The sequence below is a fragment of the Carassius gibelio genome, chromosome B12 (assembly GCF_023724105.1).
Source record: "Carassius gibelio isolate Cgi1373 ecotype wild population from Czech Republic chromosome B12, carGib1.2-hapl.c, whole genome shotgun sequence".
NCBI lineage: Eukaryota > Metazoa > Chordata > Actinopteri > Cypriniformes > Cyprinidae > Carassius > Carassius gibelio.
Genome location: NC_068407.1, coordinates 9,109,384 through 9,128,366, shown reverse-complemented (window position 1 = coordinate 9,128,366; position 18,983 = coordinate 9,109,384). Strand labels below are relative to the sequence as shown.

The following is an 18,983-nucleotide window of genomic DNA, read 5'->3' as shown; positions in this document are numbered from 1 at the left end:
TCAGCCTCATTTAGCTCAAACACACTATGACTTTCTTCTGCGCTATTCAAAGAGACATTTTGAAGGCTGTTTCAAACTCATCAAAAGCACCACTACCAAAGTATCACAAAAGCGGTTCATACAAATTTTGGAACTATATTACAAGTCATATAGTAGCTTTGTGTGAGAAACAGGATGCAAGTATGTTGTTACTCACTGAAAGATTTAGATTTGTAAACAAGACATGCTTTTGAATCATCATTTTGGGTCAATAAATGATCCGTATCATAAAACTAAATTGAATGAGTCTTTCACAGATTGGACTGATCCAGTTTTCAAGTTCAACTCACTGACTTGATGATACAGTTGCAGTGAATAATGTTGGCTTATTGTTAATCTAGCTGAATTTGTTATTACTCCCTGAAACGTGCAAATTAAATAAATACTATGAATGATCCAATTCATAAGATGAATAATTGTTTTGCAAATTTAACTGATCAGGTTCTCAGGACTTGATTCAGCTGCAGTGATTAACACCGATTCGCTTTATTTCCTCACACTTCTAAAACTTTAAATGTGACGCAAGTCATGTGGACCATTTTAAGACACGTTTATGATGCATTTGCACCATTTTTAGAAACTAGAAACTTTGTCATTTGTAATTCACGCAAAAAAAAGTGGCCAGCACAGCCTTTTGAATCTCTTCTTTGTATTCCACAGAAGAAATAATGTCAAACAGGTTTGAAACATGAGGATGAGTAAGTCAATTTTCATTTCTGGATAAACTTGTACACATATAGTATGATCCACTGTACCTCTTTTCTTCTCTTTCCCACTGCTTCTTTCCCTCCTCTTTTCTCAGTGTGAGCATGAGTGTGTACAAAACAATGTTTGTTTTAGTCTTGTTATTTCATGATTCCTCCCTGTTCCCATGGTTCTTCAGAAGCCCAGAGTAAACCCTATTACTCCGATTACTCACCTACACGGCTTCTCATCCACAAGATATGCACCAGCCACTATCTGGACCTGTTCATCACAATTGTCATCGGGCTCAATGTTATCACCATGTCCATGGAGCACTACCATCAACCTAAGGTACTTCTTGCCAGTAGTGAGAGTGAGTGCGCTTGTTGATATTCCATTAAGGAAATGAACTCGCCGGTTATGTAACTGCAAACAATGTTACTCTAAGTTCAACTCACTGCTATCTCATTTTATGGCTCTGCATAATATTTGCTGATTAGGCAGCTGATGTTTATGTCTTTTTGTTGTACCGCATTTTGATTATATCATAGCAGTAAGTATATAATCTTTATCTTTATATTATTATATTTATTTGCCCTTTCATTGTGCTGCTTCAGGACATTTTGTACCGTTGCCTGTGTCTAAAAAAGCCAAATGAGAGCAATGCCTTACCAAAATAAACCACACTGTAGTGTATGCGGTGAAATGGATGCATATTCCCTCATCTGTCTTTTCCTTCCTCATAACACTACAGAGACTAATTCATGAATATTCAAATAGACGACTAAAACAATAACACGAGTTAGATGATATGCTTTGGGAGTTTGGATTGGATTTCTGTAAATCATTTGGGTGGTGTGATGTGTTCTTGTAAAGTGCTTTTTATTCATTAGTTTATGATAAAGGTCAGTTTTGAGGGTAAAAGACCACTATAAATTAAAATGGACGGTTTTGTGGTTCTTTCAAAAGGTAGGAAGTTAGAAAAACAGAAAACCTTTTTGAAATTATTTATTAATTTGTTTTGGTGTATTTTTTATTGTATTAGAATTTATGTATTTGTGTTTTAAAGAAGTTTTAATTATTTAATTGATAAAACTAGACATTACATTGGATTTTAAAATGTTTTATAATATTATGTATAATTTTAATGTTTTATATATATATATATATATATATATATATATATATATATATATATATATATATATATATATATATATATATATTTTTTTTTTTTTTTTTTTTTTTTTATTATTATTATTTTTCTTTTTTCTTTTTTTTTTTTTTCTTTTTTTGGTTGGTAGGTATCTATCCTTAAATCAAAACTGGTGTTTACTATTCCTATTAGACAACTCTGTAGCGACGCTTCCCAGGGTTTTCACCCATCATTAATGAAGGTCTGAAACCTCACCGGTGGCTATAAATAGAAGTCTGTTTTAATTAGAGCCCCGCTGTCCAGCAGAATCATTGAGGAAGTGGAGCAAAGGGGATTGTTAGGCTTTGACCGCTTACACACTCATTCCGTGAACAGAATCAATTGATTTTCTGGTGCATCGTCACACTTAGCCTGACATTAATTACTGTGTGGTGGACAGGGGAGAGGCCAGACTCCTGGAAATGTCCAGTGACTATCAGACCCTGAAGATGCCAGTTAATTATTGGTGCCTCTTTTGGGCTAATCTGGCCACCTTTGATAACTCCTCATCTTTTCTGCTTATTGATAATGGAATCACTCATTCAGCCATCATTTGACCTGTTGTTAATTAATGTGTTAATACATTTTTTTTGAAAGAGAGGGTACATTCTTGTTTTAAGATTTGTTGCTTCTGTACTTTCACTATTGCATCTTCTCTTTCCGGTTTTAACAGGTTCTGGATGAGGCTTTGAAGATCTGTAACTACATTTTTACAATCATATTTGTCCTAGAATCCGTCTTCAAGCTTGTTGCATTTGGATTTCGCCGCTTCTTCAAGGACAGGTAGTAGATTTGAAAATCTCAAAAGTTATATTTGAGGTAGTTGATCCAAACCAAATCAAATTTACAGTAAATCCATTTCCATGGAGGTCCAACATCCCTATCAGTGGATCCCTATTTTTTTTTTTTTTTTTCGTAAACGCAATAGGGTTTGTTAGTATTCCTGAAGCCACATCCTTTGAAATGATATCACAGCTTTGAGATTCTTTGGTTTGCCTCAGACTGTCAGAAACACACCGAGGGCTGAATGCACTGGCGTCTGTGGTGAAAAGCCAGAACCGAATTTATATCACTTGTGGTTTTGGTAAAAGAAACCCCTCTTGAGTATCCAAATTCAGACTGCCTGGGGCTTAAACAATGAGAAAGCATCCTAAAAGGCATTTATTCCTCTTAAATTATTAACAAATTAATACATTTTAATACACATAGCATATTTATAGGCCACACATATTTTCTGTATAGAGTCTGAATGATCCATTAAACTTTTAATTCGTTTTGAATTACCAGTCAATATGGGGATTAGGTAATTTACTGAAGTTGATAGGCCATTAGAAGTTCTCATGTAATCAGCTTTTTCTTTCAGTACCGTAATAAATAGCATATCATGTCAATGTATTCCCAGATCCATAATCCATGTAGAAATGTAAAGCAGCTATTTGCATACTAATGAGAACTTTGGCACAACATAATTGATATGATTTTAAAACAGATCTCTCAACATAGACCCTCCCATGAGTTCAAACTAATGTTAGACATTTCAGAACATGCTGTTCAGGGGGTGAAGGTTTGAGAGTTTTATTGATTTACAACATTGGAAATGGCTTTCTGTTACTTTGATCAGCTCTTTCATGCAACACTCTCCAAGTCTGCAGGGATGGAGGATTGGGAGTACGCTTTGATCACTGAGCCCCTTTAGTGAGCAAAACTGGTGGGAAAAATGTCGAAACACTTTGTGTTAATCATTTGACTTAAATTTCCCCACATCTAATGAAACACCTCTCGTGGCTGCAGGCCCCAGAAAATGTAGGTGTCCTAAAACAGGCTCACCCATGACAGTGTTTTATTTGACCCTCAGAGGGAGTTATTTAAAGTTAGCCGCAAAGTTTGAAGCCATATTTAGACAATGAATATGCTGAGAAGTCTGCTGGAAAAGAGAAGTAACATCCAGGGTCCAATAAGGGTTGTTTGCACAAAATGAAGTTTTAAATTCTCATCGCTTTCCATTTTTGAAATCGTGTTGCACACTTTTCCTGGTGTAATTTTAAGGATATTCCACCTTCAAGTCATTTTAAATTGTAAGATTGAGGAAATCCTACTGTGATATTGAAGTGATAAAAAAAATAGCACATTGGGAAGTCATTCTCTTAAAAAAAAAAAAAAAAAAAAGACACTGAAATTTCCTTCTCATGTGGCAAAGAAAGAAGTTCCAACAAAGAAAGGATGCACTTGACAGTGGAGAATTATGGATAATGTTATGTTGCATAAACCAGCTAAATGTGTTCATCAACAGAATACAAAATAAATTGTCACATAAATGTAAAACAATTTTTTTCTTAAAACTCAATTTATTAATTAAATGTCATTTAATAAAGATTAAATAAATATTATTAAAATACAGTAAATTGTAAGAAGTTTTCTTAAATAAAAATTGAATAATTTTATGTAATTAATTTAATTTAATCCAGTATTTTTTTTTAACCCAAGTTAATATAAAATTCATGTGAGCACATCTTATAAATATGATCATTCTGACATGACTTGAAGGCAGCATTGTTCTCTTTTATTTACTATTCATAATTCATACATAATTGCTATTTAAAACTAATGAAATGAGTGTCTTCACGCAGGTGGAACCAGTTGGATCTTGCCATTGTTCTGTTGTCTATCATGGGCATAACACTGGAAGAAATCGAGGTCAATGCTTCCCTTCCCATCAACCCCACCATCATTCGCATCATGAGGGTGCTGCGGATCGCTCGTGGTTTGTATTTTCTGCCCTCTTATCTTCCGTACCACCATTGTCCATTTTCCTTCCCTGCAAAAGTTTACACTCCTCAGCTCTCTGCCTTTTAGCCTCAGTAGATCAGACCCGGTTGTGTATGTCACCCTTGGGATCTCTGTTGTTTCACAGACTGCTCAGCAGAAGCCGTAGTCTGTGTAGAATAGTCCAGATGGCTGTAATGAGAAATTCAGTTCACACAGCCACTCTACTTATTTCTTACACACACACTCACAAGCTTATACGCTCACAACACACACAGTGTGGGAAGCTAGGGTGCTTGTCTACTTGGAACGATTATTCTTCCTCTAATGAAAGAGCTGCTGGGTGAGTCTTTATTGATTATTCCCTCAACAGAGATGGCCAAGCAAACACACCTGCTCAAATGTCTTGTGTTCTGTGTGTGTGTACGCATACACAGCCTATTTCTTCCTGGACTCATTCAGACATTCCTGTAATGAAATTCACAGGCATCATCCACTTATAGCTATGATTGCAATTAACCAAACCTCCACAGCAGCATCTCTTGCGCGGCTGAATGGCCTTGTCATCAACATCATTAAAGCTCCATGTGTGTAGTGCACGACCCCAATAATAACATGCTCTGTGATCTGACCACTGTGAAAATTACATGAGAATTAGTTTCCACTGGCCACATTTAAAGAAACTCCACTGTGTGTGTATTGTTTGCTGTCTTTTCTATTAAAAGGTTGAGACACAGTTTGAGGTTTTAGTATTTTATTGTTCCCAAAGGCCACTTTGTCAATTTTAATAAGTGAAATTTAGTTTTACTCCTATTTGTAATACATTTAATTAACTGGGGTCAGCATTTATTTTATTTAATTTTTTTGGACTTTAAGCAAATTAAATTGATAAAAAGTAATATGTATAATGTTACACACGATTTCTGTCTCAAATAAATACACAACTGTTTTTTTTTCACAGTAAGTGCACTTGTAAACAAAAAGTGTATTTGAAATGGTCTTTTCATGTAGGCTATATGAGTACAGTATATACAGTAAGTGGTCTCTCTCTTCTTTCAGTGCTGAAGCTGCTCAAGATGGCTGTGGGAATGCGGGCTCTGCTAGACACTGTGATCCAGGCCCTGCCTCAGGTACCACACCAAACTTTTTTCTGTCTCCTTCACAAAGTCCTGCTCTCCACTCATTCAGTGTAACCAGCGCGGTGAAAGAGTGTATCCCGGGCCCCGTTCACCATTCTTCTGGGGCCCCTCTGCTCTCTAAAGTCCTCATTTACATAGTCAGTCTGCCACGAAGAAGCCACAACAGTGCAGATCGGCTCTGATAGGCTGCTTGGAGAATAGCAGATATTACAGAAGCCAGAGATGCACATTCTTTGATAGCATCAGGCTCCACCGCCACCTGCAGAGTTTTTGATTTGGAAATATGCCGCTCCGCAGGACTCACTATTAATTCCAGTCTCTCCTTTAGCACTCCTCAGATATGCACTTAGATAATCAGACATGTAATTCTACTTTAACTAATTGTCACTAATTGGATTAGATCGTGTTCAGCCGTCACCTGATCTCAGCATCACCTCCTAAAGTAATTTCACACTGGCGCTTTGACTTTCAAACAGTTTGATCTTTTGTATTAAAGTTGCTTTTTTGGTTCTGGGCTATTGATCTACTCTCCCACAATTTGTGAGAGGTGATCCGTAACAGTGTTCTGAGATATCCTGCCAGATTGTGTCAGCTTGCTCGCCGCGTCTTGAATCACTGTGAATCCAGCCAGTGAAGAGTGCACTTAAGAGAGATTAGGGTGGGAAAATAGCCAGACTTGCAAAAAGAAATGTCAGCGCAATCGGATTTGTCAGCACATCTAATCTGATTCTTTTTAATTCCTTTCCGTTTTCCTCAAAATCATGTCTGATCCAGTCGTCTGTGATCACTCTGCATGATTGTTTTGCATGATTCTTCTCCTAATCCAGCCGGGTGTAGGTGGGTTCTTTCTGTTATGCAGTAGCATGTGAATATTACTTGGTTTCTAGATCAGGGTGTACTACTAGTGTTCCTGTAGCTCAATTGGTAGAGCACTGCGTTATGAAGCGCAAGGTTTGGGGTTTGAATCCCCGGGAACACATGATAGGTAAAAGTTAAATTTTTAATTTAATTTAATTTTAATTTACATTTTAAATTTACTACACTTAAAATAAATAAATAAATAATTTAAATTAATTTGATATAATTTAATGTGTATCTTAAAACATTTTGATAATTTCATACTGATTTCTATAATTTTATATAACACAATGTAATATTTTGTAAGTCAGGCAAAACCAATTTATAACAAAAAAACATCACTGAATTATGTTAAATGATATAAAACAGTATTCCCAAGACATGTTTTGCTTGGGGGGGGGGGGTAAGAAAAATTACATATTTATTAATATAATTATTAATTATTAAAATAAATAAATTAAATAAACTAAAAACATTTTATTAATTATAATTAAACAAACCTCTTAAAGTGATGTGGCAAACATGGCAACATTCATTCAAATCAGTGTAGTGAAATTATTTAAAATTCACACCTATGTTTAAGATAATGTGATAACCCATTTTTGAAATTCAATTATTTTAATGTATCCAATATAATATGACATGATCGTGACATGAAAAGAGGGAGAAAGAGAAGAAAGAGGGAATTGGATCAAAAACAAGATACCAGATTTGTTCTCTATGAACATGTCTGGAGCACATGCCTTACTATTTCTACATTAAGCCACAGCTTCAGCATAGTTTGAGTTTTAAGTTTACAAACCTGGCAAGCTCTAATCAGGTGGAACACAGCTGTCATCTTCTCACTTCACGACTCTCTCTTATTGGCTCATCACAGGTGGGATTTCTAGGTCTACCCTGTCAGTTTCCTTTGCGCTCCATGACAAACTCTCCTGGCTTTCTCTCTCTCTCTCTTTCTCTCTACAGGTGGGGAATCTGGGTCTCCTCTTCATGTTGCTCTTCTTCATCTTCGCTGCTCTGGGAGTAGAGCTGTTTGGTGACCTGAGTAAGCACAACAAACACACATAAATAAGGACCATTTTTTCTCATGGTCTAATTCACTCAGACGCAAACACTCCTTCTTACACACACTCACACACACGCAGCTATGCAGTCCTCAGGATCTTCCCATCTAGGTTTTATTTACACTGAAATGTAAATAACTTACATTCCCTAGGGAGAGCGTGACACTACTGCTTGGAGTCCAAAAACTAAAAAATGGAAATATGCTATATTGGAAATATTAAGTTAACTTTAACTAAACCCAGAGTTAAGAAGCCAAAATAACTTTGAGTGTCCCAAATAAAAATCTTTCAATTATTTTCCACCAGTTTTTTCAATATGAGTATTGTAAAAAAAAATGTATATACTACTTTATACACTATTATAGGCTAGACATAGATGCAACACTTATATATTATATGTTATGGGATCCAACAATCTATTTATTAAGGGGTCCTAAAAACAAATTTCATTCATTTATTTATTCCCTTTATGACGTTGATTAGTCCACTGATGTCGTAACCCTCAAATCCTCTGATGCTTTATAATTATGTTTTAAATTGTTTGATTTATTACTGTTTATTTGTTTTAAATTGCTGTGAGATCACTTTGACATATTTCAGAAAGTTTTCCATCCTTGTCTGTGAGGGCAAACCATAAATATGGTACCTGCAGGAGATTTTCTCTAAAATACATGGCAGGACATTTGGCACTGGTTTACTGAATACAGCCTGCCGTGATTCATTGCAGCTCAGCACAATACCAGGGTTGATGTCATTTCCATTTCCAATCAGCCGACTCGAGATAAACATAGAGACTTCATAATTCATATCCAGCTTTACAATGCTGTCCAAGTTCAATATATGGTCTGCTGGCTGAACTGAGATTGACTGTCTGCAAGGCAAACTTTTTTTTTTTTTTTTCTCAAATAAGGATCTGTATCGATTAGTGAGATTATTTTAGAAAGATTTATATGTTGGTCTTTATACATATGTTGTGAGACGGCCGCACTTCCAACATATTTGGACATTCAAATGCTATTTCGTCAATAAATATATGGTAATACAGTTAATATAATTTGACACTTTGAATGTACATTTTGTACATATTTCTTCTTGAGTATCGGGTCTCACCTTAAATAGAATAACCTTAATAAACTGGCTCAGACTTCCAATATTTTTTGCTCATGTTGATTTTGGAAATTGCAGTTTGTATATACATTGAAGTTCATGGTACCATCATGCATACATAATGCATACATAATGAATGTTGTTGTGATTTTAAGAGTTTGGGAAAAAAAAGATTTAAAGCCATTTTCAATGTTAAATGTCAATTTTTTTGTAGTACAGTATGTAATATAATCCGCAAATGGAGAAAGTTTCAGAGTGCTTGCAATCTGTTTACATCTATATGCTCACGTCAATCTAAATATATATATATATTGTCATCTGTGGTTCTATAGAGAACCTTTAACATCCATTTAATCTTTTTTCATTGTGTAAACGTTTCTTTATAGTCAATGAATGTTCCATAAAATTATTCAAATTTTATTTGCCCAAAGAAAACTATGGTTGTTTTAAGAACCGATCACTGTAAGATTCTCTGGAGAACCTAAAATTGTGTTGCTGTGATCCCAATTTTGGAATCTTTATATCTGAAAGTGTGTGGGGTAAATAAAAATTTCACTTTTTCACAGGACTGGAAATATGTTGATTTGCACATGCCCAGAACATGTACCTCAGACTATGACATTTTGTTTCTGTCCCAGTATGTGATGAGCGGCACCCCTGTGAAGGTCTTGGCCGTTATGCCACATTCAAGAATTTTGGCATGGCTTTCCTCCTGCTGTTCCGTGTATCCACCGGGGACAACTGGAATGGCATTATGAAGGTGGGACAGTGAAATTCATGGTGAATTTCAATGTTGCACAAGGTTTAATTTTAAATGCATTGCTGTTGTTCTGACTACGGTCGTTAGCAACCTGTTCACCTATCATTTTTTACTCTCTGTGCATCCACGTTGCAGGACACGCTCAGAGACTGCTCCCAAGACACGGGCATCTGCTACAACACGGTGGTGTCCCCCATTTACTTTGTGTCCTTTGTACTGACGGCCCAGTTTGTGCTGGTCAATGTGGTGATTGCTGTGCTCATGAAGCACCTGGAGGAAAGCAACAAAGAGGCTAAGGAGGAGGCTGAGCTAGAAGCTGAGATGGAGCTGTTGGAGGCTGTGGGAGGAGATGGAGGAATACACCGGGGACACATGCAACCTCTCGGACACGGTGACATAGGTGGACCAGGAGGGTCACCATGGATCTCAAGAGACTCTCGAGACATGTCAGGACCTCTCTACCCCACAGACAGCCCACCTGCAGACATACGCAGGGACTCTGAAGATCACATAAAGACAGATCCTGATCCTCCTCATCTGCCATTAGAGGTGAGTGGATGTGAGGTCAGGGGTGTGTTCCTTCAGTGGTGTCCTTTCCAGGCTCAACACATTGCCATGTTGTATTCTATCACATAAAATACATCTGTAATACCCCCTTGTAGACTTGGAAAAGGTAGTTGCTAACAAGTGGCTAAATGTGGAACAAACGTCATCACACTGATAAAGTAAACTGATCACTCAGGATTTCACAGCTTTGTTTATAATCACACTTTTGCAAACTATTCTTACATAAACTTTTTATTATTATTATTATTACTAAATAAAGAGTGACTGAGTTGTCAGAATATCAGTGATGGTTTGACCATGATGTAGTTTGTTTATAGCTTACATAATTTGTTTCTTTTTTTTCTTTTTTTACTTCTTTTTTTTTTGTACTTCTGGCGATTGTATGTAGATTTCAAAATTCATAAAAATTATGTTTATTTGTGAAGGTTATAATGATGAACCGTAAGAATCATGAACCTTTTTTGGTCACAGAGCTTATTTTCTGCAATAATCCTTAAGCCAGAGAAAATCCTTTCTGGTTTTTGTCAAGGGAACCAGGGTCATGCTTACTTCTGGGTTGGCCTACAAAAAATACATCATCACAGCAACACACTATTATCTAAATCCAATATACTGCTAGACATGATACCATTTGCAACATACCCACATACGTCACTGATGCACATTAAAATAATGTTTCTGGTTCAATTAGATGCAAGAATCTGCTGTATGCTTTCCATTACCACTGAAAATAAATTTGTCCTTAAAACAAACATAAGTCTTGTTTACAGCAGTGCATTTGCAGAGGAAGTCGATGGAGCAAGACCTTCCAGTGCATATAAAGCCCCCCCAAAAATGTACAATGTTTGTATCAGTACATTTATATTAATTTGTCTATACAAAAAGTGCATTATTTGATATGCAAGTTGTTGTTTTTTAGCAGTGGGACTACTGAGATTTTGGTTCTGCATTACCAATCTAATTCCTGTGGATTTGTCTCTATGTGAAAAGTCCCTTTTTGGTATTATTGCACGTATCATCAGAAAATGTCAGGGTTTACTGGCTTTATATGGTCATGAGAGGAACTCTGCATAGAAGAAGATGGTAAACAATTTTGTTCCTCTAGCCATGTAAACACGTATATTGTTTAAGCCTTGTAGTCCTATCCATAACATCGTGTGCTTAAAAATGTATTTCAGTGGAACGCAGTGCCCCACTGAAGTCTGTTCAAGTGCATATTGTAAACATGGTTTTTCTTTAAGGAAAGTTATTTTTTGTGACAACACCTCAAAAGGATAGTGAATCAAAAGATTTAAATTTAATTTCAAAATGTCATTATTTACTCATCTTTTATGTTGTTTTTACACCTGTATGACTTGTCCTTCTGTGAAAAAAAAAAGAAAAACTTCACTATTAACTAAGATTATCCTTCTCAAGGAATGTCTTATTTGCTGCTTATTGATCTTAAGTAAGGTAGCTGTCATAGTAGTTAGTTATTGGGGTAGGGTTAAGGGATCTAAAATATGGTCATGCAGAATAAGGAAATAATAAACAGCCAGTATGGATTTACTGTAAAATGCACAATTAAGCAAGTAGTTAACAGTAAAATATTCCCAACAATAGTTGTTGCAACCAATATTATTCAGAATATCTTATTGACATGAGGGTGATTAAATTATGTCAAACTTCAGGTTTTTTTGGCTGAACCCTTGAACTTGTAACTCTGAACATTCTTTTAAAAACATGCTATATGATATGAATATCTTAATTTTGATGATATATGATATGAATATCTTAATTTTTTCTTGATAATATGCAGCATTTCTTTTCCCACATTGGTTATCACCAGTGTATCCAACTAACAGTTAACAGTTTATTACTTAAAAAAAAATAACTCGATGCAGACTGAGTATTTGACAGGGCTTTCAGATCATTACTAACATGCAATTTAGGTTTACTAAAAAGGCATGTTTTAAATCACGGGATTGTTATTTTTAAAGTGGGGGAGTCCATTAGTTTCTGTTATTGTCATATGGAGATGTGACTGTTGTTTGCTCCTCATAAATTTAGTGGTCGGAGGTCAGACTGATGCCATGAGAAAGTAGTGATACAGACCTCTTTTTTATGTAGGCTGGCTATTTCCAGAACACCAACTATTTTTTTTTAAGTTAACAATGACATTATCCCTTCAGCTCTCTTCTGAAGTGTGGATGCTTTGCTCGTCATCAGGACAAATGTTCATAGAGCTCTAGTTCCCCCTTGTGGATGTCAGTGGTAGCATCAAAACGTTTTACCTGAGAGCGATGCATATTTGTAAGTTCAGAGCCCAGTACTACATCTGATTAGCACATAATGCATTGTACTACTGATTTAACTAAGAAATGCATCTTATCTTAACTGGTTTAAAATTATCTGTTCACTGTCATCACTTAATCACCGTCATGTTGTTGCAAACCTGTATCTCTTTATTCTGAGGAACAGAAGTCCATGGTAAAAAAATTCAACTTTTGTGTTCCATGGGAGACAGATGAGTGACTCAATGATGACATCTTAAAATTTTTGGCGAACTGTCTGAGTAGCATGTTTATCCTTCAGTAAATCTCTTTTCTGGCTGCTTATGTTATAGTCTACAAACTTCTCTCCTTCCTTCATTTCTCCTCTGTTTTTTCTCTGTGTAATCTCATTCACGTCACCCCTGGTCATCTCCTCTGCCTCTGTCTCTGTCTGTTCTCTTTCTCTCTCTTCCTCATTCATCCTGTCTGTCACATGCTGGGGGTTTTAGCGGAGGCCTATGTTTGACTCAGTTTCCCTGGTGATCCAGGGCTCATTGGAAGGAGAGCTCAGCCTCATGGACAACCTATCTGGCTCCATCTGCCACTACTACGCTCTGCCCCCACTTCCCAGCAAGCACTTCACTGAGAAACAGGTCAATGGCATCCCCGTTTACCCAGCTTTGCCTTGTACTACACTCCTCTGCCTGTCTCTTTCCCTTCTTCTCTCCCTCCTTTTCTCTCTCTGGACCACTTAAACTTACATAATAGCACTGAAGCTTCTTTGTGTCAGTTACAAAACCACCTGTGCACTCTGGGATTTACAGCACTCTTTAGTAGGCAAGGACTTGGTTCTGCTCCAGTTAAATCCATTTGTTGAAGAATACTTATTTCCGGATCCCATAAGAGTGACAAAGTTTTGCAAAATTGTGTGAACTTTGTGCCTCGTTCCAAAGATCATTAATACCCGAAAAAAAGTGATGGACTCGTCAGGCTGGAGTCAAAGAGGTAATGTGTGGATCGATAAAGAGCTGGACTGCTGTTGAATTATGCAAGGAAATCTCCTTTGGTCTGTTTCACATTGAAATATTTCATTAAATTGCATTAGCATTGCAAAATGGAGTCTTCTAAAAGCTTCTCTTTTTTTATGTAATTGGAGAATCTGTAACGTCTTTATGGAAATAGCTGGTGCTCTTATTTTGACGACTTTGCAAAAAGTTGTTCCAGCTCAAACTCAATTCGACAATGCAGCATGCAGGATTTTGCCTGCTGATGTTTGAGGATTTGTGAAAGAAACTGCACATTATTTCTCTTTGATGGTAACTGAGTTTGACCTTTTGTTTTTGATCTGACTTTAATTTCTGAGGACTGTTAAACTTTAGGATATCCATCATGGCTACTGAATGAAGGTTATATGCATCCCGTCAGCCGACACTGGAGGCTGTTTCCATGATTTCTGAATTGAACAATTGGTTCTCTTTTCATGAGTTTTCATGAGTTCATGAGAGTTAATTTGAATTGGAAGTTAAATTGGAATATAAATAGGAAGAATTATAGTATTTGATTTCAAAGAGATTCAACCTAGATTGAATATTTATCTGTCTGTGTCTGTTTATCTAGTCTATAAACCTGCAAAACTTTTAAACAAAGCTTTGTCAAGCCAGCGCCTAAAGTTTGTCTTGACAAACCGTTCTTTCCTAAAAATTGCAGTTAAATGAATTTCTTTGAATTTGAACTCACATTACATTGAGATTTGAATTGCAAATCTCCATCCTCTTTGCTACATCATTTTAGGGATTGAACTGGAATTTAAAATACTTTCTCAATCCAAATTTGAATGGAACACAACCCTTTTTTCTACACACTGAACTGTTAAAAATGAACTGGCTTCATCACATTTAGCTGTATTAATTTACTTGCATTAATCTGTGTGATAGTCTGTGCGTGTCTTCTAACTATGCATGTGCTGTCTGCCCGTCTCACTCTTGGCTCGTCTCTTCTTCTTTAGATTCCTCTAGCCGAGATGGAGGCTCTGTCTCTGGCGTCGGAGAAATCCTGGTCCTTAGCTCTGACGGATGACTCTGTCCCAGATGATTTTAACCCTCTCTTACTAACCAGTCAGGAGTGCAATGTATTTAACAGTAGAGCAACATTCATTTTCCACTCCTGCCTCTCAGCCTAACACTGCTTCCAAAGACATCTGCCCTCTCAACCCTGCTTCAGTATTTGACCCTGAATACTTTAGCCCTAGAGATCTGTTATCCCTATAATAGATGTCCTCGGTTCAGTGTTTTAAGATAGTTACAGCAGTTTCAGCTAAATGTTCTTCAGAGTGGCACCTTGAAGGTCCCTTTGGTTTCTTGTTGGTACCTGAAGTTGTGTTAGAACTAAAAGTGTAAAATCGTAGTGACACTACTAACCTAAAAACTAATTTTTACAGTAGCTGCTTTCAAATAAATGCAGGCTTTCCAGTGCTTAACAGTTTTTCTAGAAAACATCATCTGACAAAATGAATATTGAATCACTTGCTGCTGTTGATCAGTATACTTTTTTTTTTTTTTTTTACTTTTTGCATACATACACTATAGTTCAAAGTGTTTTTGTTGTTGTTGTTGTTTGTTTGTTTTTTTGAAAGAAGTGTATAATGCTCTGCAAGGTTGTTTTATTATCATTACAAAAAAAAATACAAAAAAGAATACATTGAAATACATTATGTTGCATTAATGTTTTTTAAGATGTAATGTAAAATGTAACGTCTTCAGTTTCACATAATTGTTCAGAAGTCGCTGCAATATGCTGATTTGATGCTCAGGTGACGCTTATGTTAAAACTCTTTCCTTCAGGATTATTCGATAAAAAAAAAAAGAAAGAGCATCATTTATTTGAAATACTTTACAGATCTGCACAATTATAATGGATCATCCTTGGCTGATTAAAAGTAATATCATCTTTAGAAAAATCAAACTGACCCTAAAGATTTGAATGGTACTGTACATTAAAGCTGCAGTCGGTATCTTTTGACGCTCTAGCAGTTAATAAACAGAACTGCTTGCGTCTTGCGGAAGAACATCGTAGCCAGAACTACTTCTCTCTGTTTATGTCTATGAAGAATCACAAAGGTACTGGGTTACTCTGCCGCGGTACCCCCGAAGCAATCTAAAATAGTCAGAATAAAAACACTTATTATAGGTGCACCCTAGTGATTCAGGACAAGCTAAAAACACGGTTCGGAAAATGGATTCATGGTGTACTCGCTTATTATATGCATTTTTCTACATTTTGAACACAAACAAAGTTACGGACCGCAGCTCTGATTGGTTGTTTCTTACCGGGAGCGATGGATTTTCTGCAAATTGCAATAGGAGCACTGGGAGGAGCCAGAGGAGCTTGATTTTTTCACAGATTATCTGTCTCATATTCTACTGTCAGGACATAATGACAGGTTTAACAAATATGTAAAAAAATATATTTTTACAAAAGTTACCTACTGCAGCTTTAACTATAAAAAAAAGAAAAAAAAAGAATGTAGTTTAGTTACTTTATTATACAAGTAGGGTGTATACTGACAAACTATTTTGTAAGCTTCCCTAACACTGGTGCTTCCTCTCTACATGTGTAACCTAATTAAGTGCCTGCTGTGCCAGGGTTGTATGATTAATTTATACCAAAACTATGCCAGTAATCTGTTTTCTGACACTTGGTAGTCTGATGAATTTGTAAAAGTAGAGCATCTTCATTATAATCACTTTATGCAGAGCTGAGAGGCAAGTGCTTTTGGAAGCTTTGGGGTTTTCTAACCGTCCGCTCCTCTCTTTCTCTTTCTCTCTTTCCCTCTCTCTGTACATTTCGCTCCAGCCTGGTGTTGTATGGTCCAGTCCAGTAGAGTAGTATGACTGCCTGTCAATCTGCTCCTTTCCTGTCTGGGTTCTGCAGCTATGTCCCTGTTCTTCCTCCCACACGTCTAAACGTCTAAAGGCCATTTTTGAATGTTTTTCTCCATTTAGTCTCTTCATACTTTTTAAATGTTCCTATTTGCACCCTCAATCTATCTGTCTGCCTATCTTCCTGTGTCCATTTGTTTTTGTTTCATGATTTTATCTGTGTCTTATCTTTTGTGTATTAAAAGTGAAGTTTCTCCCTAGTACCATGCTTCTTGAAAGAATATAGGAGTGTGGTATGGGGTTGGCTTCTGCTGTCTGCCAGCTACCGTACAGGCTCTGGGCGCAGCTTCTGAAGGGAGGAGGCTGATGGTTTCTGTCACCTCGCAATTGAATTCATATTCATTGTCTCAGAACTATGCCCATAGATCCATACATAATTTATACATAGCATTTCTCAGATGAGTGAGATCTAGATCCAGCCAGTTCTCATTTTTCTGTTGTATTTATGTGGATGAGAAAAGGCACTGTGTGATGAAAATGTGCACGGAAATGTGCATAACTTCATAATGTTCATAAAGCAGGTTAAAAATAGAACCATACATCTAAATTTGAGTGTATATGCCACCCACAAAGAATAATAATAAATGATGCAGTGGAAAGGGAGCAAATGTACTCGAAACTGGTTAATCACAAATAATGATCAGAATATAATCAAGAAATATTAACAAAACAAATTAAATCTGTGTGTAAGAATAAGTGGACTTGCATGAGTGTTATTTCTAGGAAAAAATCAACATAAATTTAAAAAAAAGTAATAACTATTGTTTACTAATCTCATTTCATTTCAAACCTATATTACTTAGATTTTTTCCTCTTAAAAAATAGAACTTCTAAAGAGTGTTACTTTAAAAAAAAAAAAAAAAAAAAAGGACACAAAAACACCAAAATTGATCATGAATGTGGTTCTTGAAACTCATTTAACAAACCAAAATGTCCTAAGGGAGTATGTCTGATTCAATCTGAATTCAGTTCACTAAAAAATTTCTTTTTACTAAAAAAAAAGTTTGATAGCAAATGTTTAATTTTTTTGTCATCATTAATTTAAATGTATATACAGTATACAATACATTGATAGGAAAATAATCACTGGAATAGATAGACATTTTGGTGTGTGTTACTTCAAAAAAGAACACAGAAAAACACAAAAATACATCATACTATTGGTTCTCGACTTATTTAACAGATTAACGGAGCAAAATTTCCAAATGGAGTCAATGGGCTGTATCATACGACCGGCGCAATGCGACGCAAGGTGAAGCACAAGTGTGTTTGCTAGTTTCAGTCTGGCGCCGTTCGCATTTTCCCGTCCAGTGCCACATCGTTTAATTAGCAAATGCATTTTCGCCCATTTGTGCGCCCATGGGCTAACTGGTCTAAAAAATAGGTATGTTTAGGCGCATTGCTGGCGCATTGCTATTTTAAAGAACTGAAGAACTGAAAACTACAACTCCAACCTGGTCTCAAAAGTCAATGGCGCAAGATTTTTTTGTTATTTAAAGAGCGCGTTGGTAGAAAATGCGCCACTGGGCGGGTCCACAGTGCGCGTTGACTTTACTTATTACACACAGGGATGCGCATCACACAAACATGCCAAATATTAAAAACAAAAGGATTACGTGTAAAATAATATTATTGTGTAGGCTACATAAATATAAAAATGTTATCATGAATAGTCATAGCGTGTATCAGAAGTAGGCTACCTATTTGCAATCCAGCCTATTATAATGATGAATAAAATTAATTCCATGCCTTCTTCACCTAGGGAAGCTTTGGTGGATTCCTGCTTGTCCCGTAGATGATCTGCTCCCATGCTTTAACTTCGCGCACGAGCAGATCAGTTTCTACACTTGAAAATCGTTCAGCTTTTCCGCCAAAAAATTCCGCCATGTGCGATCCACCATGGTGCGATCGCATCTAGCTCCTAAAGGGAATGGGAGATGACACTCTAATTGGTTTATTGAATGTTACGCCAATTACTCATTAAAGCTGCGGTAGGTAACTTTTGACGCTCTAGCAGTTAATAAACAGAACTGCTTGCGTCTTGTGGAAGAACATCGTAGCCGGAGCTACTTCTCTCTGTTTATGTCTATGAAGAATCACAAAGGTACTGGGTTACTCCGCTGTGGAAACCCCGAAGCAATCTAAAATAGTCAGAATATAAACACTTATTATAGGTGCACCCTAGTGATTCAGGACAAGCTAAAAACACGGTTTGGAAAATGGATTCATGGTGTACTCGCTTATTATATACATTTTTCTACATTTTGAACACAAAAAAAGTTACGGACCGCAGCTCTGATTGGTTATTTTTTACCGGGAGCGATGGAGTTTCTGCAAATGGCAATAGGAGCACTGGGAGGAGCCAGAGGAGCTTGATTTTTTTCACAGATTATCTGTCTCATATTCACCTGTCAGGACATAATGACAGGTTTAACAAATATGTAAAAAATATATTTTTACAAAAGTTACCTGCTGCAGCTTTAAGGGAATAGGGACAACCCATTCCAGAAATGGACCGTTTTCCCGTCGTTAAAATAACAAAAGAGGATTTGGACACGCCCTGAGTCCACCTGCACCGTGCGCTTTACACTTTGCATTTAGATCGTTAAAATAGGGC

The 18,983-nt window shown here is 36.5% G+C and overlaps 1 protein-coding gene across 5 annotated transcripts in view; it reads left to right on the top strand.

Moving 5' to 3' along the window:
* Window positions 1–18,983, top strand: part of cacna1g (calcium channel, voltage-dependent, T type, alpha 1G subunit) — a 117,235-nt gene that overhangs the window by 90,506 nt on the left and 7,746 nt on the right. For 4 of the 5 annotated variants that reach the window (XM_052571061.1, XM_052571065.1, XM_052571062.1 and 1 more), the window contains 9 exons: window positions 923–1,074; window positions 2,592–2,701; window positions 4,546–4,679; window positions 5,741–5,811; window positions 7,645–7,723; window positions 9,488–9,609; window positions 9,745–10,158; window positions 12,938–13,081; window positions 14,434–14,556. In XM_052571061.1, coding sequence (XP_052427021.1) covers window positions 923–1,074; window positions 2,592–2,701; window positions 4,546–4,679; window positions 5,741–5,811; window positions 7,645–7,723; window positions 9,488–9,609; window positions 9,745–10,158; window positions 12,938–13,081; window positions 14,434–14,556 — 1,349 coding nt within the window. The remainder of the gene's footprint in view (window positions 1–922; window positions 1,075–2,591; window positions 2,702–4,545; window positions 4,680–5,740; window positions 5,812–7,644; window positions 7,724–9,487; window positions 9,610–9,744; window positions 10,159–12,937; window positions 13,082–14,433; window positions 14,557–18,983) is intronic. The other variant, XM_052571063.1, reaches the window with a different exon arrangement.